General features: G+C 46.5%; 1 protein-coding gene across 2 annotated transcripts in view; it reads right to left on the reverse strand.

Annotated features, from left to right (window-relative positions):
* Positions 1-24,053, reverse strand: part of GLIS3 (GLIS family zinc finger 3) — a 294,182-nt gene that overhangs the window by 252,139 nt on the left and 17,990 nt on the right. Inside the window, exon 2 of one of the 2 annotated variants that reach the window (XM_066604233.1) lies at positions 13,939-14,394. In XM_066604233.1, coding sequence (XP_066460330.1) covers positions 13,939-14,302 — 364 coding nt within the window. In that variant the 5' untranslated portion in view covers positions 14,303-14,394. Of the gene's footprint in view, positions 1-13,938; positions 14,395-24,053 lie in introns of those variants that run through there. The other variant, XM_066604234.1, reaches the window with a different exon arrangement.

Raw genomic sequence — 24,053 nt, forward strand, 5'->3', positions numbered from 1 at the left:
ACACAGCGTAATTAACAGTGTGACTCTGTTCACATCTGTGTCAGACTATCTGCTTAGTGTCTCTGGCACAGATTCCATCTGATTTGCATGCAAAGGCATTATATATCGTCAAACCATCAGATACCAGAATGAAACTTGATGAATCCATCATTGGTCAATAACCTCTATCAGAAACGCGTCCCATAACAGATTCTATAGTATGTGGTGGTGTCTATTAAAAACAGAAGCCACAATGCAGAAATAAACAAAGCCTTAAGGTCCTTCTAGACAGTGCAAATTAGTGGCCCAGTGTAATGAGCACAAATCAATGCAGTCGGCGCTCGTTTATTCTTTTGTTACCCAGGCTGAGAATCGTCTTATGGGAATGAATGACTGCTAGTACAACTATTTGTCCCTATGGCCAGCTGCAGGGCTCACATGAGTTGGTGTACAGCCGATCAGCGAGCATTTTGATGGTCACTGAAATGCAACCATCAGCTAATGAATGCGCATTTGCTGAACAGCATCAGATCATCATTGGCTCTTGTCCGATGAACAAACATTTAGTGCCACGTTCATGCCTAATAATCGGCTGTATAAAAGGGCCTTTAGTCTTAGCAACCATGTGACTGCCTTTCGTGGGCTAAAACTGCCTTTCGTGGGCTAAAGCTGCCTCTAGACTCTACCAAAATCTTCTACAAGATTGCATTTTCTTTCCTTAAATAAAAAAAATCTAAAGTTATAATCTCCCCCAAAAGTATCTAATAATCTCATAGAGAGACCATAAAATTCTAGAATAAAACAGAAGTAAGATAGTAAAGACACGAAAAAAAGATAACAACTAGAGATGAGCGAACGCGTTCGTCCGAGCTTGATATTCGTGCGAATATTAGGGTGTTCGGGATGTTCGTTATTCGTAACGAACACCATGCGGTGTTCTGGTTACTTTCACTTCCTTCCCTGAGACGTTAGCGCGCTTTTCTGGCCAATTGAAAGACAGGGAAGGCATTACAACTTCCCCCTGCAACGTTTAAGCCCTATACCACCCCCCTGCTGTGAGTGGCTGGCGAGATCAGGTGTTCGCCTAATATAAAAGTCGGCCCCTCCCGCGGCTCGCCTCAGATGCGGTGTGAGTTAGATGAGGGACAGTGCTGTTTATACCAGAGCTGCTGTAGGGAAAGAATTGGTAGTTAGTGTAGGCTTCAAGACCCCCCAAAGGTCCTTATTAGGGCCACTGATAGCTGTGTGTTGGCTGCTGTTAGCAGTGGCATTTTTTTTTTTCTCAAAATCGCCTCTGCAGACCGTTGCACCTGGCATTAGGGACAGAAGTGCTGCATAGGCAGGGAGAGTGTTAGGAGTGAGTGTAGCCTTCAAGAACCTCAACGGTCCTTTCTAGGGCCATATTTATCCGTGTGCAGTACTGTCCAGGCTGCTGTTGGCTGTGCTGCATTTTTTTGGGGCTTCTCAAAATCGCCTCTGCAGAGCATTCCACCCTCCATTGATACTGCAGGGAAAGAATTGTATAGGCAGGGCCACAACACAGTTATTATTCATAGAATATACGCAGTGCTGCCTTTTGGTGGGAAAAAACTGAAAACAAATCTATTTGTCCAGCCTCTGTCCGTCCTAAGGGCTGTGGACACGTGTGAGCTGCGTGAAAAACATTGCTAAATCATACGCACCCAGCTACGCTTTACTGCTGGCTTCGCCATTTGCTTTCCTTAATTGGGAAAAAAAATACCTGCTCTGCCAGAGTTATAATAACTCTGCTACCCTCACGTTCTGTGACACATAAGCAGGGACACAGCACAGTTATTACACTTCTCATGTTCATTGAATATACGCAGTGCTGCCTTTTGGTGGGAAAAAACTGAAAACAAATCTATTTGTCCAGCCTCTGTCCGTCCTAACGCCTGTGGACACGTGTGAGCTGCGTGAAAAACATTGCTAAATCATACGCACCCAGCTACGCTTTACTGCTGGCTTCGCCATTTGCTTTCCTTAATTGGGAAAAAAAATACCTGCTCTGCCAGAGTTATAATAACTCTGCTACCCTCACGTTCTGTGACACATAAGCAGGGACACAGCACAGTTATTACACTTCTCATGTTCATTGAATATACGCAGTGCTGCCTTTTGGTGGGAAAAAACTGAAAACAAATCTATTTGTCCAGCCTCTGTCCGTCCTAACGCCTGTGGACACGTGTGAGCTGCGTGAAAAACATTGCTAAATCATACGCACCCAGCTACGCTTTACTGCTGGCTTCGCCATTTGCTTTCCTTAATTGGGAAAAAAAATTCCTGCTCTGCCAGAGTTATAATAACTCTGCTACCCTCACGTTCTGTGACACATAAGCAGGGACACAGCACAGTTATTACACTTCTCATGTTCATTGAATATACGCAGTGCTGCCTTTTGGTGGGAAAAAACTGAAAACAAATCTATTTGTCCAGCCTCTGTCCGTCCTTACGGGCGGTGGAGACGTGTGAGCTGCGTGAAGAACAGTGCTAAATCATACGCACCCAGCTACGCTTTACTGCTGGCTTCGCCATTTGCTTTCCTTAATTGGGAAAAAAAATACCTGCTCTGCCAGAGTTATAATAACTCTGCTACCCTCACGTTCTGTGACACATAAGCAGGGACACAGCACAGTTATTAAACTTCTCATGTTCATTGAATATACGCAGTGCTGCCTTTTGGTGGGAAAAAACTGAAAACAAATCTATTTGTCCAGCCTCTGTCCGTCCTTACGGGCGGTGGAGACGTGTGAGCTGCGTGAAGAACAGTGCTAAATCATACGCACCCAGCTACGCTTTACTGCTGGCTTCGCCATTTGCTTTCCTTAATTGGGAAAAAAAATTCCTGCTCTGCCAGAGTTATAATAACTCTGCTACCCTCACGTTCTGTGACACATAAGCAGGGACACAGCACAGTTATTAAACTTCTCATGTTCATTGAATATACGCAGTGCTGCCTTTTGGTGGGAAAAAACTGAAAACAAATCTATTTGTCCAGCCTCTGTCCGTCCTAACGCCTGTGGACACGTGTGAGCTGCGTGAAAAACATTGCTAAATCATACGCACCCAGCTACGCTTTACTGCTGGCTTCGCCATTTGCTTTCCTTAATTGGGAAAAAAAATTCCGGCTCTGCCAGAGTTATAATAACTCTGCTACCCTCACGTTCTGTGACACATAAGCAGGGACACAGCACAGTTATTAAACTTAGATTATTCATTCACTAGAGGCAGTGGGGCCTTTCGTTTTCCAAAAAGGGCAAAAATTATATTTGGCCTGCAGTCTTGCGCCAATTTATTTCCTGCCTGTGAAATCAAATCACTGGTAATACAGCATGCTGAGGGGTAGGGGTAGGCCTAGAGGACGTGGACGCGGCCGAGGACGCGGAGGGCCAAGTCAGGGTGTGGGCACAGGCCGAGCTCCTGATCCCGGTGTGTCGCAGCCGACTGCTGCGCGATTAGGAGAGAGGCACGTTTCTGGCGTCCCCACATTCATCGCCCAATTAATGGGTCCACGCGGGAGACGGTTATTAGAAAATGAGCAGTGTGAGCAGGTCCTGTCCTGGATGGCAGAAAGTGCTTCGAGCAACCTATCGTCAACACGCAGTTCTGCGCCGTCCACTGCTGCAAATCCGAATCCTCTGTCTGCTGCTCCTCCTTCCTCCCAGCCTCCTCACTCCACTACAATGACACCTGCTCAGGAGCGGGAACACTCCCAGGAACTGTTCTCGGGCCCCTGCTCAGATTGGGCAGCAGCGGTTCCTCTCCCACCAGAGGAGTTTATAGTCACTGATGCCCAACCATTCGAAAGTTCCCGGGGTCCGGGGGATGAGGCTGGGGACTTCCGCCAACTGTCTCAACAACTTTCTGTGGGTGAGGAGGACGATGCCGATCATACACAGTTGTCTTGCAGTGAGGTAGTAGTAAGGGCAGTAAGTCCGAGGGAGCAGCGCACAGAGGATTCGGAGGAAGAGCAGCAGGACGATGAGGTGACTGACCCCACCTGGTGTGCAACGCTTACTCAGGAGGACAGGTCTTCAGAGGGGGAGTCAAGGGCATCAGCAGGGCAGGTTGCAAGAGGCAGTGCGGTGGCCAGGGGTAGAGGCAGGGCCAGACCGAATAATCCACCAAGTGTTTCCCAAAGCGCCCCCTCGCGCCATGCCACCCTGCAGAGGCCAAGGTGCTCTAAGGTCTGGCAGTTTTTCACAGAGACGCCTGACGACCGACGAACAGTGGTGTGCAACCTTTGTTGCGCAAAGCTCAGCCGGGGAGCCAACACCAACAGCCTCACCACCACCACCATGCGCAGGCATATGATGGCCAAGCACCCCACAAGGTGGGACGAAGGCCGTTCACCGCCTCCGGTTTGCACCCCTGCCTCTCCCCCTGTGCCCCAACCTGCCACTGAGATGCAACCCCCCTCTCAGGACACAGGCACGACCGTCTCATGGCCTGCACCCACACCCTCACCTCCGCTGTCCTCGGCCCCATCCACCAATGTCTCGCACCGCACAGTCCAGCCGTCGCTAGCGCAACTGTTGGAGCGCAAGCGCAAGTACGCCGCCACGCACCCGCACGCTCAAACGTTAACCGTCCGCATCGCAAAATTCATCAGCCTTGAGATGCTGCCGTATAGGGTTGTGGAAACGGAGTCCTTCAAAAGTATCATGGAGGCGGCGGCCCCGCGCTACTCAGTTCCCAGTCGCCACTACTTTTCCCGATGTGCCGTCCCAGCCCTGCACGACCACGTCTCCCGCAACATTGTACGCGCCCTCACCAACGCGGTTACTGCCACGGTCCACTTAACTACGGACACGTGGACAAGCACAGGCGGGCAGGGCCACTACATCTCCCTGACGGCACATTGGGTGAATTTAGTGGAGGCTGGGACCGAGTCAGAGCCTGGGACCGCTCACGTCCTACCCACCCCCAGAATTGCGGGCCCCAGCTCGGTGCTGGTATCTGCGGAGGTGTATGCTTCCTCCACTAAAGCACCCTCCTCCTCCTCCTCCTCTGTCTCGCAATCAAGATGTGTTAGCAGCAGCATGTCGCCAGCAGTCGGTGTCGCGCGGTGTGGCAGCACAGCGGTGGGCAAGCGTCAGCAGGCCGTGCTGAAACTACTCAGCTTAGGCGATAAGAGGCACACGGCCCACGAACTGCTGCAGGGTCTGACACAGCAGACCGACCGCTGGCTTGCGCCGCTGAGCCTCCAACCGGGCATGGTCGTGTGTGACAACGGCCGTAACCTGGTGGCGGCTCTGCAGCTCGGCAGCCTCACGCACGTGCCATGCCTGGCCCACGTCTTTAATTTGGTGGTTCAGCGCTTTCTGAAAAGCTACCCACGCTTGTCAGACCTGCTCGTAAAGGCGCGCCGGCTCTGCGCACATTTCCGCAAGTCCCACACGGACGCTGCCACCCTGCGCACCCTGCAACATCACTTTAAGCTGCCAGTGCACCGACTGCTGTGCGACGTGCCCACACGGTGGAACTCTACGCTCCACATGTTGGCCAGGCTCTATGAACAACGGAGAGCTATAGTCGAATACCAACTCCAACATGGGCGGCGCAGTGGGAGTCAGCCTCCTCAATTCCTTTCAGAAGAGTGGGCCTGGTTGGCAGACATCTGCCATGTCCTTGGTAATTTTGAGGAGTCTACCCAGGTGGTGAGCGGCGATGCTACAATCATTAGCGTCACCATTCCTCTGCTATGCATCTTGAGAAATTCCCTGCAAACCATAAAGGCAGCTGCTTTGCGCTCGGAAACGGGGGCGGGGGAAGACAGTATGCCGCTGGATAGTCAGGGCACCCTCCTGTCTATTTCTCAGCGCGTACAGGAGGAGGAGGAGGAGCATGAGGAGGATGAGGAGGAGGGGGAAGAGACAGCTTGGGCCGCTGCTGACGGTACACCGGCTGATTGCCTGTCATCCTTTCAGTGTGTATGGCCTGAGGAGGAGGAGGAGGAGGAGGAGGAGGAGGATCCTGAAAGTGATCTTCCTAGTGAGGACAGCCATGTGTTGCGTACTGGTACCCTGGCACACATGGCTGACTTCATGTTAGGATGCCTTTCTCGTGACCCTCGCGTTGCACGCATTCTGGCCACGACGGATTACTGGGTGTACACACTGCTCGATCCACGGTATAAGGAGAACCTGCCCACTCTGATTCCCGAAGAGGAAAGGGGTTCGAGAGTGTTGCTATACCACAGGACCCTTGCGGACAAGCTGATGGTAAAATTCCCAGCCGACAGCGCTAGTGGCAGAAGGCGCAGTACCGAGGGCAAGGTAGCAGGGGAGGTGCGGAGATCGAGCAGCATGTACATCCCAGGCAGTGCAACAGTCTTTAAGGGCCTGGCCAGCTTTATGGCTCCCCACCAAGACTGTGTCACCGCTCCCCAGTCACGGCTGAGTCGGCGGGAGCACTGTAAAAGGATGGTGAGGGAGTACGTAGCGGATCGCACGACCATCCTTGGTGACGCCTCTGCCCCCTACAACTACTGGGTGTCGAAGCTGGACACGTGGCCTGAACTCGCGCTGTATGCCCTGGAGGTGCTTGCTTGTCCTGCGGCTAGCGTCTTGTCGGAGAGGGTGTTTAGTGCGGCTGGGGGAATCATCACAGATAAGCGTACCCGCTTGTCAACCGACAGTGCCGACAGGCTAACACTCATCAAGATGAACAAAGGCTGGATTTCCCCAGACTTCTCTTCTCCACCAGCGGACAGCAGCGATACGTAAGCAATACGTAGGCTGCACCCGCGGATGGAAGCTACGTTCTCTCTCACCATCCAAAACGGGGACATTTCTGCTTCATCAATCTGTGTCTAATATTCCTCCTCCTCCTCCTCCTGCTCCTCCTCCTGAAACCTCACGTAATCACGCTGAACGGGCAATTTTTCTTAGGGCCACAAGGCTCAGTCAAATAATTTTTCAGAACAATTTTTAAAAGTTTCAATGCGCTTAAAAGCATTGGAACTTTAACTTGAACCAATTTTTCGTTACACTGGGCTGCCTCCAGGCCTAGTTACCACTTAAGCCACATTAACCAAAGCGATTAATGTGTTTCACCTGCCCTCTTGGCTGGCCATGGCCAATTTTTGGGATGTACATTAGTACTGTTGATACAGCAATTTTTGTGGGCCCTCGCCTACAGTGTAATCAAATTAATTTTTAGCCCACCTGCATTACAGCTGACGTAACCTCAGCTGTGTTGGGCAATGCAATGGGATATTTCTATGTACCGCCGGTGGCTTCCTGGCACCCACCCAGGCAGTGGGTCCACAGGGAGTTTAACCTACATGTGTCCACTTGTAAAGAACCCCAGTCTGACTGGGGCATGCAGTGTGGGCCGAAGCCCACCTGCATTAAGCACGACATTACTACCTCAGCTGTGTTGGGCAATGCAATGGGATATTTTTGTGTACCGCCGGTGGGTTCCAGGGAGCCACCCATGCTGTAGGTGCACACGGAGTTTTTAATACATCTGTACACTTCTAAAGAACCCCAGTCTGACTGGGGCATGCAGTGTGGGCCGAAGCCCACCTGTATTACGCACAACATTACTACCTCAGCTGTGTTGGGCAATGCAATGGGATATTTCTATGTACCGCCGGTGGCTTCCTGGCACCCACCCAGGCAGTGGGTCCACAGGGAGTTTAACCTACATGTGTCCACTTGTAAAGAACCCCAGTCTGACTGGGGCATGCAGTGTGGGCCGAAGCCCACCTGCATTAAGCACGACATTACTACCTCAGCTGTGTTGGGCAATGCAATGGGATATTTTTGTGTACCGCCGGTGGGTTCCAGGGAGCCACCCATGCTGTAGGTGCACACGGAGTTTTTAATACATCTGTACACTTCTAAAGAACCCCAGTCTGACTGGGGCATGCAGTGTGGGCCGAAGCCCACCTGTATTACGCACAACATTACTACCTCAGCTGTGTTGGGCAATGCAATGGGATATTTCTATGTACCGCCGGTGGCTTCCTGGCACCCACCCATGCTGTAGGTGCACACGGAGTTTTTACTACATCTGTACACTTATAAAGAACCCCAGTCAGACTGGGGCATGCAGTGTGGGCCGAAGCCCACCTGCATTAAGCACGACATTACTACCTCAGCTGTGTTGGGCAATGCAATGGGATATTTCTGTGTACCACCGGTGGGTTCCAGGGAGCCACCCATGCTGTGGGTCGACAGGGACTTCACAATAGGGAGTTGTACCTGCCTGTGTCTATGAATTAAAAAGCCCGGTCTGACTGGGGCATGCAGACACCTTGACAGAATGATTAGTGTGTGGCACATAGGTTCCCCATTGCTATGCCCACATGTGCAGCTCCTGATGGCGGTGGCACAGGATTCTATTTCTCATTGCTTCTGTACAGCATTGTGGGCTATCGCCCCGCCCCTATTAAAGAGGGTCGCTACCTAGCCGTGCCAACCCTGTGCAGTGTGTGCCTGCGGTCCCTCGTCGTGGCAGACGCACTTCTAAATAGACATGAGGGTGGTGTGGCATGAGGGCAGCTGAAGGCTGCGCAGGGACAGTTTGGTGTGCGCTGTGGGGGGGAGGGGGGGCGGTTGGGCAGCATGTAACACAGGAGAAGTGTCAGTGGAGTGTCATGCAGGCAGTGATTGTGCTTTGTTGGAGGTAGTGTGGTGCTTAGCAAAGGTATGCCATGCTAATGAGGGCTTTTCAGAAGTAAAAGTTGTTGGGGGGGGGGGGGCCCACTCTTGCCGCTATTGTGGCTTAATAGTGGGACCTGTGAACTTGAGATGCAGCCCAACATGTAGCCCCTCGCCTGCCCTATCCGTCACTGTGTCATTCCCATCACTTTCCTGAATTGCCCAGATTTTCACACATGAAAACCTTAGCGAGCATCGGCGAAATACAAAAATGTTCTGGTCGCCCATTGACTTCAATGGGGTTCGTTGTTCGAAACGAACCCTCGAGCATCACGGGAAGTTCGTTACGAATAACGAACACCCGAACATTTTGGTGTTCGCTCATCTCTAATAACAACCTAAAAACTATGAATCCCAAACTGTAGTGCTAGCCCTGTAAATCTGATAGAACCAAATGAGTTTTTTGCTATTATAAAGGAAAATGCGTAAACGGGATATCCCAAGATAGACTTATCACCTATGCACAGGAGTCCCCCACCAATTCTGAGAACAGGGTTACGTATTCTCTTCTTTTCATTACTGCAGGGCCGCTTTTCCAACTGACAGTGACATCAAATTGAAAGTAGCAATGGCTGCGCCTGCATGGCCCCTGCTCCATTCATTTCAATAGGGTTGACGGAAATAGCCAAACACTTGTATTCATCTATCTCCGCCAGGTCCATTGAAAACGAACGGAGCAGCAGAGCACATGCGTGACCATAGCTCCCTTCCATCGCTTCCTCACTGTGGAGGTTGCTCGGAGCCTGAACTTTGGGGGAGGGAGGAAAGAGGGCCCCTGTTCTTGGGTTCGGTGAGAGTCTCCGCTGTGAGAACCCCACTGATCAGAGTTTTATCACCTATCCTATGGATAGGGGATAAAAAAAAAAAATCTTTCTTGGGATGACCGATTAAAAAAATTAACACACACTTTTGAAAGGTTTTATTTATTCAATTTGCCCTTAAAGTAGCAAAAAAATGAAAAGAAAAAGAAAAAATGGGAATAAAATAAGTTTGGATAATTAAATAAAAATGGCAGCTGTGAAGTTGTGTTTGGTCAGCAACACAGAAAATACCCTGGCAGAGAAATGGTTAACATTGCTGTATGTGTAATGTGATTTACTATGACTCACGTAACAGTCATACTAGGCAAGTACATCTTGGGACCAGAGCAGGCAAGCAGTGGTACAAGATGTATGCTGGAGTCATGTTGTAGCAGTTCTGCTGCCCGATGTGTTCTCCTATCTGCTGGATAATGTATTATACTCTCTATGGCATATAGTAGTTCTGAGTATTGAAAGGAAACTGCCAACCTCACAGAGACTTCCTACATAGGCATTTAAAATGCCCTTCTTCTTTTGGGATCGATAACATTTTTGTGATTATTAGTATCAACACAGTTAAGCGCTGTACAGAAATTATCATCACTTACATTAAGGGCTGCATGGCGACTTTGGTCATTACCCTTAGTGACGTCAATAAGGCTGCAGTGTGACCTCACTGTGTAGTCCTGTGACCTCACACTCTTATTGAAGTCAATGAGGCTGCAGTGTGACCTCACTGTGTAGTCCTGTGACCTCACACTCTTATTGAAGTCAATGAGGCTGCAGCATGACCTCACTGTGTAGTCCTGTGACCTCACACTCTTATTGAAGTCAATGAGGCTGCAGTGTGACCTCACTGTGTAGTCCTGTGACCTCACACTCTTATTGAAGTCAATGAGGCTGCAGTGTGACCTCACTGTGTAGTCCTGTGACCTCACACTCTTATTGAAGTCAATGAGGCTGCAGTGTGACCTCACTGTGTAGTCCTGCGACCTCCCACGCTTATTGAAGTCAATGAGGCTGCAGTGTGACCTCACTGTGTAGTCCTGTGACCTCACACTCTTATTGAAGTCAATGAGGCTGCAGCATGACCTCACTGTGTAGTCCTGTGACCTCACACTCTTATTGAAGTCAATGAGGCTGCAGTGTGACCTCACTGTGTAGTCCTGTGACCTCACACTCTTATTGAAGTCAATGAGGCTGCAGCATGACCTCACTGTGTAGTCCTGTGACCTCACACTCTTATTGAAGTCAATGAGGCTGCAGTGTGACCTCACTGTGTAGTCCTGCGACCTCACACTCTTATTGAAGTCAATGAGGCTGCAGTGCCACTCACCAGTTGCAGTGACCGTGATCCACGGATAGTTACTACAGCGTAAAAAAATTCAATGTTTTCGACTTTATCTGTTGAATCCTCAACACGACACAGCCTCCACATCCCAAACAGGGAAATGGTACAATGCAAGCAACCCATATTTGATTAAAGGGTTCACTTGTATTACACGCATATCTTTTTCATGCAAAAAACGCAGTATACAGCAAATATAAATGAGCATTTGCTGCGTATTTTAAATACCCATAACCTATACTGGTATTGGTATTACACTCCAAAATGGCAAGGATTGGAAGGATTGTTGCCTTCCAATAGGGGGCACTATGGAGGTATTGTTTCATCTCCCTTATTAGCATATGACCCAGAGGGGCACACATGGCCTTATAAATCTCCTACCTCACCGTCGAGGTGCTCTCCCTAGGGACAAAAGATAGCGTTTTATGACCCACATCACAGGCCTCTCTCTAGCAAAGTCAGAATCCTACTGCACACTGATGAAGGGCAAAAACCCTGAAACAGCTGTCTTTGCTTTCAATTTCTGGTCATTGTTACAAGGCTTGTATAAAGAGTCTAACATTGACATTAGGGATTGCTGCCTTCCAATAGGTGACACTGTGGAGGTATTATTTCATCTCCCTTATTTGCATATTACCCAGAGGAGTGTAAATGGCCTTTTGAGTCTCCTCACTCACTGCCTATAGCGTTTCTGACACCAAAATAGGACATGCTGCATTTTAATGTCTTTTCAAGCACATAATATGTGTGTAAGAGAAATGCAGGTCTGAGTGGCCCCATGTAATTCAATGGACTCTTCTAAAACTTCATTTATGCACGTAAAAACCCACGCGCATAATACGCAACCCACATATGCCCATGTAAGTGAGCCCTAAAGTGTTAGACAAGAAATACAGGGCTCGCACCATCCCTTAGTCTATGAAGAGTTGCTTGACGTTTCCAGAATTTCCCAAATTCTTCTCTGGTGGGATTATCTTGGCCAAGAAGTGCAGATTGGCCGCTTGTCTTATTTCCTAAGGCATTTTTTCATTTCTAGTTTTCTGTTGTATTAGATAAAAGAGTAAAACAAATCTGGGTTACATCAAATCCTGATGTCTGAATGTTTCTTAAGAGTGTACAGTTGGTTTATTCTGTGGAGTTCATTGTTTATGACAGCCATTTAGGCTATGCAAACTAAAGAGGTTCGGAGGTACAACCTATGTGAGTAGATTGTTCTAGTAAGCTTTAAAGCATACAGTACTTATTGTTAGCATTGTCATAAACCTGCAGCAGGCATTAAATTTGCAAAACCTTGCAATATATTGTATTAGAAGACAGCGGCATCTTCCACACCTTCCAGCAATCGGCAGGTCCCCTTCCTCTGACTGCAAACTCACTGTAAATGGGAGGAGGGGAAACCTGCAGCCGTACGTTCTGCTTACGGTCTGTATGAGACTAAATCAGGGGTCCCCAACTCCAGTCCTCAGGGACCACCAACAGGTCATGTTTTCAGGATATCCTGTAGTAAGAACACTTGTGGCAATGTCTGAGGCACCAACAATAATTACATCACCTGTGTAACACTGAGGAAATCCTGAAAACATGACCTGTTGGTGGTCCCTGAGGACTGGAGTTGGGGAACACTGGACTAAATGCTCTGATAGGGAAAGGAGGTTAGCAGAGCAGAGATATCCGACTGGCTGAGGAAAATCCCATGCATTCAGGAGAGTTATATAAAAATATAGAGAAAACGTGCATTTACGGAAACCCACCGGAAAAGGACAAAACGCCCAATCAGCAGGTCACATCCAGTACTTCTGGTGGCACTAACTCTAATACATATCTTTTTTAGTGATATGTACAAATAACATTCTATTTAATATATTTATCATTATGATGATCAATTCCAGACTTCAGCAACCACCATTCCCATTACTTGTTCCTAATTAAAGGGGTTGTCTTATAAAGGCAACCCCTGCCCATTTTTGTCTTACTGGGCCATCTGGACATCATAGAGTAAGGTCCACCACTCTGTAAGATTCCCATTCAGAGGGACTCAAATAGTTCTTGGATGGCCATCAGAATGGTCGCTGTCGCAGTTCTGCTTGGTTGACTGCAGCTTCCTTTAGCAAACCGCTTTCTCAGAGACCACTGCGATCAACTGATTGCCCCAGTGATCGTATTTTGTTTTTAATTACCTCTCAAGTTGGGGGCAACAATAAGGCTACTTTCTCTTTTTTCCGTACTGAATAAGAAACAAATGCAAAGTCCAGACTGTAATATGCACATTAAAATGGTTTCTCTACTGGTGGCCACAAGCATGCTAAGGTAAGGGATAAACATAATAAAATCATCATTTTAAAGAATGCTTTTTGTTATAAATCAAATACCTAAGTAATATATTGATGAAAAAAATCTGGCTGGTGCATTGCTTTCTGATAGGGAAGCGGAGGTCAGGAGTGTTAAGGCGAGCCTCTGGTTTTGGGACAAAATTCTGTCCTATGACAGGAAGGGGAGGAGGGTATCTTAACTGTAGTTATTACTCTTTGCTGTCCCTCCAGTTTCAAGCCCTGTTTCCAGCCATCCAAGATGGTTGCAGCAATTTTCCAACTACCAAATACACACTGCTCTCTGATTGGCCAGCACCAATCATATGGAGAGTTCTGACCAATCAGAGAGCAGGTATAGTATATTGGTAGTCTAACACAACCCATGTACTATGGAGATTAGGTAGTCTGAAGATTGCATCGGCCTTCTTGGATGGCTAAAAACAGGACTTGGAACTGGTGGATCAGAAGAACAACTGCAGTTAATATACCCCAACTGCTCTGGTCTCAGGACAGAATTTTGTTCCCAAAGTGGATGGTCACTTTAAATTCAAACAAGATGCCAATCTAAATGATGAAATCTACTAAATAAAATGCGTTTGTGACCAGACAGATGAATCACTGATTTGCACCTAACCGTTGTACCGTAATTGGAGCTGAGACACTGGAGTTCATAAACTACAATAGATTAGAATACCCGCTCTCCTCGCACTCCGACAAACTCTGTATCAAAGCTGACTCGACACATTTCTGAACTGTGCCGCAGAACACTGCAAATAAGTTAAACTAGACATCAAACTAGAAGGAATACTAACCTTTCACACAGTTTGCTGGAAAGGGAGAACCAAATTCCTGTTGCTTTGGCTTGCATGAAGTTGGCTGGAGGTTAGGCGGTTGCGGCACTTGGAATATAGGTTTCCCATTTGTTATAACTTGTCTCCTAGGACTTAAAGCAGGTAAGTGGATTGTGCCCTCACTGCTCTGTGGTGCTACTCCACCTCCCAAAGGCATCTTTAAATATAGGTTCCCATGAGCAGGACTGGGTGTGGCACTATTAGAAGATGGACATGGAGTACCTGTATGTACCCGAATTGGTGGAATCTGCTGTCCACTAATCATCCCAGGTCCCTGTGGGGTGCTAGTTGCCCTGTGGCTCATATTGCATGTCCTTCCGTTCATTGTGCTTGATCTCAGATTCTAATTTTGCACATCTACGAGGGACTTCCAAATCATTGCAGTGATCCTTCTTGGCATTCAATATCAAGATATGTCTGTTGAGAAAAGAAAGAAACAGAAGATATTAACATAGAATTGTTCCAACTGTAGAGTTATCTAGAAAACCCCTTCTTAGTAGGTAGGATTTACTGTACTCCAGACAGGGCTTCAGTTCACTGCCTTAGGGCTCAGTCACACGGGCGTATGTCCTCTACACATTACGTGTGTAATAGGTGGTTCTAAAAGCCCATTGAATTCTATTGGGTCACTTTTACCTGTATTTTTAGTACACACGTGGAATAAAAACTATTTTGGTGCATATTACGCGGCAATGCACACCAATATAGGCAATGGGGATTCAACATCCATATTTCCTGCGTATGTTACATGTGTTCTTGCTGTGTACTGCGTGAGCCCTTAGGCATGTGTCTACATATCCTAGATAAGGAAGAGTGGCTACCCGGTATCTGAAGCATTTGCCCTGCTAGCCCTCTAAGACCACATTCACATCTATATTGGGGCTTTCCATTTTCCGTTCCGTTTTTGGAACAGACAAACTGAAGTAAAATGGAAATAAATGGAGCCATCTTTTTCTCCATTGATTTCAATGGGTCTTTAAAAATACAGAAAGCTTTCACTTCGCTTCTGTTCCGTTTGGTTTCTGCTTTTAAAGTGAACAAATAATGCCGTCTGCTGTGAAGAAGAGCTTCTTCAGACGACTGTATGTGCAAATACGCTCGCCACTGAGCAACATATTCGCACAGCGAACGAGGTTGCTTATTGGTGCATAGTACTGTATATATCACGCACCCAGGCCATGTCCGAATACGGAGCCATAACTCAGGGACTTATCTTTCCAGGTACTTTTATGTTATGTAGAAATGCTCTAAGTACTATGTGATTGAACGTTTCAGTATATCTATACTGGGGTACTACCATATTGATCGTATGTACAGAACGAATACAATAAGTATATAACAGTATATAAATAAGCATTCACAACAGAAGCATTTTCATTAAACAAGGAATGTAAGACCTCTGGAAAAACATGCCATGCATAGCTTTCCTTCACATGCCAAGTGCACTTCTCTCCACATGACACGTTCCCTGCTAATCAGAACACTGACTTATTGGCCTGCTGTCTTATGATATCTTCAGTGTTACCTGTCGCAGGTAATCAAGTGCCATTAATATGCATGGTTTTCTGTTCAATTTAAATTGTACTCCACATTCCATTACAGAGAAGCAAAAAAATATATATATTAAATTAGTTTTAGCACAAATACAAAGGGACATATATGGCGAGTCCGGCATGTCCGTTGTCAATGTACTGGAATTGTGTGCAATGGTTGAGTTGTGAGCGCGACTTGTAATTTTGTGCTCTTCTGATATAGTAATATAAGGTTGTTGGACCTCGCTCTGCTCACCTGGAAAACATTATTATATTGTTCACCCACTTTTAGCATCAACATGCCAAACGGCCATTGTGCCAAACACTAACGAGAGACGGCAGAGTCTATATTATACCATTCCTGCACATATGAGTGATCAGTGTACAATGGAAGAAGCACCACTGCCTTCACTGGTCCCAGCGGCCACATGATAAGTAGGACATTAGACCGAGATGACTGCTGTCACCTGTCAAGGCTGTTTGCCCAGCACTAAAAAGAAAGGAAAACCCCCGCAAAGGGACCTCCACACTGGTTTGCCCTGAGTATATTATGAATTCGAAATAGCTGCCACTAGAGATGAGCGAGCATACTCGCTAAGGGCAATTACTCGAGCGAGCATTGCCCTTAGCGAGTACCTGCCCCCTCGAGAGAAAAGGTTCGGCTGCTGACGGCGGGCGGGGAGCGGTGGGGGAGAGCGGGGAGGAACGGAGGGGAGATCTCTCTCTCCCTCTCTCCCCCCCACTCCCCCATACTCACTGCTGCAACTCACCTCTCACCCGCGCCGGCAGCCGAACCTTTTCTCTAGCGGGCAGGTACTCGCTAAAGGCAATGCTCGCTCAAGTAATTGCCCTTAGCGAGTATGTTCGCTCATCTCTAGCTGCCACCTTTGTATTTTAACTATTAGTCCTAATTACTTTAAATAATTTTCCCCAGCATAGATATATATATATATAATTGCAAGGTATTTTACCAGTAGGAGAATATTATGTTTCTTTGTACCCCAGTTTTTGTGTACAAAAGCTCAAATTTTGGTGCACATACACCACAAAGTTTTGTGCTTTTACACCGGGCCTCAGTACTTTCTCAAAAAGTCAATAGGACCTAGCTTTAGGGGGCTTTGCTGCACATGTCCCATCACATTTACTAGGATGTTTAACAGAAACTGGCATACGTTCTAGTTGAAAATTTCGCCAGCTGCCATAGGCTTTGATCAGAGGCGTAACTTGAAGCTCCTGGGCCCCAATGCAAAACCTGGAACGGGGCCCCCAACTATAATGCTTTATTCATAGTACTGGGCTCCCTATATGGAGAAGAGAGGGCTTATGGGCCCCCCAAGGCTCCTGGGCCCGGGTGCAACCGCACCCCCTGCATCCTCTATAGTTACGCCCCTGGCTTTGATCTTGCGCCCCTTAATACATTTGTCGCGCTCAGGCCCACGTATAGTTTATTTAGATCAGCATATGAAAACCAGTCTAAGTAAATGTCGCCCTCTTCTCATGGATGCTATAGATAGGTGCTAGAAGTTAATTCTGTTTTTTCTAGCCACGCTTCTATAATGCCCCAGTGTACAGCTGGTCATATGGACAGATACTTTCATCTTTGCTGGGAATCTTTGGAGTGCTTTCAGACTTATCATTGTTGTCTTTGTTGAATCTCTAATTAATGCCCTCCTTGCCCATTTACTTAGTTTTGGTGGGCGGCCTACTTTTGTTTGGCCTGTAGTTGTACCATCTTCTTTCCATTTTGTTATAATGGATTTAATGGTGCTCCATGGGATGTTTAAGGTTTGAGATATAATTTGTTTTATAAAACACCCCCGATCTACAGGGTGGTGCAGAAGTAGTATGTTTAATGCAATGCAAGTAGAGAATCAGTTCAATGACATAAATTGTACCAAATGGAAGTGAAAATTAAAATTCAGGAAGTTCATCTGTTTAATGTCCATTTTCAACATTATGATCAACCATTGTACGATGCGAGCTTGTAGACGATAGGCCACACATGCTTATACATCTGTACACATTTGAACTAGAATGTTATTGACTTCATCAGCTTCAATTGACTGTTAAAATGGCATGCGCATACACTTTATCCTTAAGATAGCCCCAAAGTAAAAAGTGGACTTAGTGTACCACCACAATGATGGAATTTCCAACTGCACTGTGCCATTCGGCCCAAGTTGTCCAGACCTGGTTCAAGGGGCATTCTAAAAAGTTCTTACGAATTGTGTGGCCTGCACATCCACCCAACGTAAGCCCAATCAAGCATTTATGCGTGTGGTGGAGAGTTCCATTCGCACTTGAGATCCTACACCTACAAATACCACGGAGCTGTGGGTGGTCATGCAAACAGCACGGCTCAACATCCCTCCAGAATTCTTCTGTCTACTTGTGAAAAACTTCATTTATGCACAGCTTTGTTAAGGTCCCAGTACATTTCAATTGGGCTGTGGTCTGAACTTTGGGCCATTGCAACACCTTGGTTCTTTTCTTTTTTCAGCCAATTAGATGTAGATTTGCTGCTGTACCTGGGATCATGGACCTGTTGCATGACCCAGTTTCAGCCAAGCTTTAGCTTTAGGATGGGTGGTCTCACATATGACTCTAGAATGCTTTCGTATATATACAGAAAATTTAGGGGAGGGGGGCAGAAGGTTTAGGAGGGTTGAGTTGCATGAATATGACTATTCCTATCCTGCTGTAGCATAACACATTTAACAGTATCTATGACACCACAGCAATACTTCTTCAAGCATGATGCGCTTAACACTTGCTAGTACTGTACTATGGCAGCTGCACTAAACAATTATTGCCTGACTACAACCCAAAGAGGCTCACCTTAGTGATATTTACGTTATTAAACATGACTTCATCTATTCCAACAAACCATGTCAACTAATGCTGTGTATGTTGAAGCTGAACATCTGGCATTAAGGTGTGCTGAGATCCTAAATAAACCTCAGAAATCTCAGTAAATAGTTCTCTACAAAATGCCAACTTTATCATTCACATTTACTTGGCTCTAAGAACTAAATGAGACAGTGCCAAGTGTCACTAAGCACCGCAATACTGAGCACTCCAGAGGGCTATAGAGCAGTCATTCCAGATCCTGCTACTGCAGGGGAACCCCTAAGAAATGTTTCCAGTCCCTGGGAACCCCTATTGCCATTCCTGTCTCAAAGAAGCTTTTTGTGTTGTGTCTTTCTAGAATTCTTGGCTCCCGTATACTTTGACCAAATGCACACCAGCGTATGCATATTTGTGCCATTTTTTAACCCGTTTAGGACCAGGCACTGTAAATTTACGGCACCTGGTCCTGGCCTTAAAGCCCGCTGTATGTAAAATTACAGCGGCGCTTTAAGTCTCCTGTCTCTGCAATCAGTCAGAGGCAGGAGCGAGTTATCAGCTGTTAGTAACAGCTGATAACCCAGAGGAGAAGGCAGGAGGGGTATTTAACCCTTCCTGCCTTCTGCTTCCCCAAGTACACAGTGCTCAATGAGCACTGTGTACTGAAAGTGAAAGTAACATGTAACTTTCACACCGGAACCCGGGGAAGGGGAAGGGAAGGGGAAGGGGGGTCATGTGACCGCCTGGGTTCCCTGCTACAGCAGAGCTGGAGGGTCAGACTACACCCTGGACTAATGTCACTACAGGAGCTCCAATGGATGCCCCAGCTACAGTGGGAAAGTGTCAAATAAAATAAAATAAAAAAAAAATCAATGTCCCCCAGCAGGTCTTACATGACGTCATGGGGATATAGATAGTAAAAAACATAATTCCATACATCAGTAAAACAAAATAACACATTAAAACAACAATACATACATAAGAAAGAAAATACCACAAAGCTGACGCCAACAAAAAACGTCACTGTATGCGCCCTGTAAACCAAAACCATGCATACTATATTCCCATACTTTAATTTAGCATAAATATACTAAATAAAAAAAATAACTATAAATGTTAAGAAAATCATTTTAAAAAGCATTTTACCCCCAATAAAACTAAAAAAACAGAAAAAAAGTCAGTGAAATATTTAAAAAAATAAATAAATAAAAAAAAATTAAAAAAAATCACCCTATATGTAACAGAAAAAAAACACAGCAAAAATAATTTTGATAGCTAAAGGAAAAAAAAAAGGGTAGTAAAACCGCCACATGGGTAAAATCCCTAAAAAGTGTCTGGTCCTTAAGGTACAAAACAGCCTGGTACTTAAGTTGTTAATGGAATACGCCTGTGTATCTACTGTACATTCTGGGCGCGCAAACCATGCGCAGTTGTCCGTGCAAAGCAACATGCTTTGATGCCTTCAGCCATTGAAACGGCCAATTAGTTTCAGTCAAAATGTTCTCTTACCCTGTGCAAATGCAGAGGAAAGTAGAGTATTTTTTTGCACGAACGAAACGCGTACACCAAATAGGCAGATGTGAATGAACCCACTGCAATCAATGGGCTCCATTTGCTGTGTTATTACATGTGCAAAGGTTTTTGTGCGCAAAAACTTCCGTGTGAATCCAGCCTTACTCCTTTGCAAAGTTTCTTTCAGCTGGCTGAAATTATTTTGCCTACTCTGCTGTACAAGTGACAGGTTCTGTTATTGCAGTGTTCTGGGGAACCCCTGAGTTTTTGGGAACCCTGGTTGAGAAACACTGCCATAGAGTATACATCATTATGGAGGGATTTGAGGGGCCTCAATTTCCTCTTTTCATATCTTCATATAATATATTAAGGACAGGGTGGCTGGTATCCACTGGCGTAACTGCGGTTGCACCCGGGCCCAGGAGCCTTAAGGGGCCCATAAGGCCTCTCTTCTCCATATAGGGAGCCCAGTACTATGAATAAAGCATTATAGTTGGGGGCCCTGTTACAGGTTTTGCATTGGGGCTCAAGTTATACCTCTGCGTTAAGGGGTTAATAGAAGTTGGGGGGCCCCCAAGATGAACTTTTGCACCTGGGCCCCTAAACCTTTAGCTACACCCCTGCCGGTATCCTGTGTGTTTAACCTCCCGCATGTGTACATAACTGTACATTCAAACAGCAGAGTTCTCATACACAGTAGTTCCAGTGAATGGCACAGAAGCTGGTGCCAGTGGTAATATATACCCCCTTAGCTGTCTCACTCAATGACAACTGCGGCATCTAGGGGATTAGACAGAGGGAGCCTATCAGCAACCCCAATCAAAGGCAACTAGACCTGCCTCAGCTATATGTCCATTGGCAGTGGCAATCCATAAGGCAGTGACAGTTTATGGGTGTATTCACACGTGGCAAATTTACTGCAGAAATGCTGCCATTGAAAATCTGTTCCATTCATCTGTTATTATGGTTGCAAACACACGGCACCATCCGATTAATGGGACCGTCGCAAAGTTTTCTGCAACAAATATGCACCATATGACTATGATCTATCACTGATGGGGAATATTGCTTTTGTATACTGAGCACATCACAGGTTCAGGCTAAATTCACATGGGCAAGCACGATATCAGGATATCAAATTTGTGTGAATTTTTTGCACATCGCATAAAACTCGTGCGAGAATATCGTTGGTGTGAATAAGACCTTATATAAGCAAGCAGCTCCCGCCCCCTCTCCACCCCTTGCTACTTTTTGCAATAGGAGGGGGCGGGACAGGGGCGGAGCTAAGTGACACAGCTTGGCTCTGCTCCATCCCGCCATTCCCATTGCAAATAGCGGTGAGGGGTGGGAGCTCAGTTCCTGCTCCTGGCTCTTACATCCTCCCCCCCCCCCTCCTGCAGACAAGGACACCGTATATCAGCTCAGCGTGAAAACGCAGCCGATATACGGTCATCTGAATAAGCTTTATTCACAAAAGCATTTATATGTGCGTTTTCACGGCCAGACCATCTGAGGCATTGGTTTCTAATGCATTCGTTCACTCTGACGAATTTACGGCACATAGAAACGTCGCACCGTAAAAAAATGGAACATACGCAACCAAAATACACACGGATATTATACGCTGGGTAAAAGATAGCTCTGGTTCTATCTTTCACTCCCATGGGAGCTGCAAAAAAAATGGAAGGGGATGCAGTTTGGCAGCATCCAATGCTGGGAAAAGCTTACAGGTGCCGCTATGTAGGCTTTTGAAGTCATTCCGAGGATTTAAGCCGAGCAACGGTTTTCCGGGCGGCAACTTATTATTTCACTTAATCATCGCTCCCAGTCGTGTGAATGGACGAGAAAATGTTAATTATCTCTGGCCGCCATCACAAAAATCGTCCATTCATGCAAATTTATGGCACGGACGAGAAAACAGAAGAACGCATACGCTTGTGTGAAGGAGCCCTTAGGCTGCCTTCACATAAGTGTATATACGCAGCTATTTACCTGCATGTATACACCGGCCATCTGATAGAATGCATTGAATCCAATGCCTTTATTCCCATGGCCCAGCATACATACGCTGGTGTGAAGGCAGCCTCATCCTGCAAAAATCAAGCGCACATATACCTAAATCAACAGAAAATAAGGGTATGGCTTTTGGACTGCAGCAACATAAAAGCCATTTCTTCCCATGCAAAGTGCTGGTATTGTGCAAATGTAATAGAAACACATTTTGGTAGAGCCGTAGAGTAAGGGACACACGTGCAAAATATAATGGCAGCAGATCACAAAAGATCCAGTGATCCAGGTGTAAACAGTCAGTAGAAATGATCCATGCATTACATACAAAGGCAAGTCCTCACCCTTCAGCGCTCCTGGTCAGTCAGCAGCATGGAGCTCGCATGTCAATGTTCTCCCTCACCTGGAGCAAATCTAGTGTGTGAGTCTTCCTGGGACTGCTGAGTGACCAATAGAGTATTTCCATAGAGTGTAAACCTGATTTTGAGCAGCTAGTCTACATTTTGGAGACATTTCATGGATGCAGTGACAGATGCCCTAATAATGAGGTGACGGACGCTTTGTACTTGTTTTCCCAACACCAAAAAGTATGGCATACTGCAAGAATATGTTATAATTTACTACTTGGTCTAACTGATGGGTCCATAGTAACAATAGTAACAAATCACGGCCCCTTTGGCATTTCATTTGCAATTCTGCAATTTGAAGTTAATGGGTTTGAGTTGCAGTGGATTCACCGCACCAGATTACAAGGTCCACTGCACAAGCGGAAAACCCTATGTGGTTTCACAGCCATGCAGTACAAGTGCTACTTCGTGTACTGACCAGTAGGGATCACACGGCCATGTACCTCTGAAAAATGACAGTTTAAGGGATTCGACAGACAAGTGTGTTGCGCAATAGGCTCACTCCAGCGTATTTATTTTACATAAAGAATGAGTCTATTTTGCACATGCCTGCGCATATACTGTGTGTATTTGCACACGTACTCCACGTTTATACGAGGGGAAATCACTGCGTCCTGATCAAATGGCTAACTAGCCTACCCTGCCGGTGATCGCGGGTATGCGCAATGTTTAGCATACGCATGTGCAGATGTGCATGGTTGTGCACCTCCCATAGACCTCAATGGGGTTCTTTAGTGTACAAGTCCGCACAAAATAGAGCAGGTACTATTTTTTTAAGGCCCACAAAAACAGTGGGCGCAAAAACAAAGAAGTGAGAATGAACCCATTTAAATCAATTAGTTCTATTCTCCTTCTGCAGAAACACGCTAGACTGTCAAAGCCCTGAGGGCTTATTCAGACGACTGTATTTACGCAGGCATTTAGCTGCATAAAAAATTGGTGAAAAAATGTGTCCATCGATGCATTGGATTTCAATTACTTCATTCAGATGGACGATTTTTGTGTTCTTTTTCACATGCGAATTACACGTAATGTACATACACAAATGTGAATAGATCAAGGAAAATCAATGTACTTTCATAGACTCTATTCACCATGTAATACGCAGTGAAAATATGTTCATAGGGATGAGCCCTAATCGACCAGCGGTAAGAATCCTAGTGGCCGAGAGCAGCTGAGAGAGGATATGTCCCAGTATTATGCCATCAATTACTATGCTGGTAAAACCCTCTTATTTAGGGCTTATTCCCACGAGTATATATCGGCCAGCGTTTTCACAGACCGGTCGATATACGCTTCCATCAGAGCTGCCTTCCCTCCCCCCGACGGCTCTCTGCCTCTCTCCACCCCTCCGCTGTTTGCAATGGGAGGGGGTGGGGCTGAGCTAAGCTCCCGCCCACTACCCACAGCCAGCAATAGAATGGGGTGGAGCTTAGCTCTGCCCCCTCCTGTTGCAAACAGCCAGAGGTGAGGAGAGAGGCAGAGAGCCTGCGAGGGGAAGGGAAGGGGGCAGACAGCTCAGATGGTAGCGTATATCGGCCAGCCATAAAAAAGGCAGGCCAACATACACTGGTGGGAATAAGCCCTTAAACAGATGAGCATGACACATCGGTATTCTTCTCGCGGGAAATTTCACTGGGTTCATTCTCCATATTTTATTCTGCGCCCATTGTTTCCGCGTTCGCAAAAAAATAGGACTTGCACTGTCTTGTGCGTGTTTGTACACCAGAGGACCAGACAGAGGTCTATGTGAGTTGCACAAACATGCACA

Source organism: Eleutherodactylus coqui, chromosome 5, assembly GCF_035609145.1.
Source record: "Eleutherodactylus coqui strain aEleCoq1 chromosome 5, aEleCoq1.hap1, whole genome shotgun sequence".
Taxonomy (NCBI): domain Eukaryota; kingdom Metazoa; phylum Chordata; class Amphibia; order Anura; family Eleutherodactylidae; genus Eleutherodactylus; species Eleutherodactylus coqui.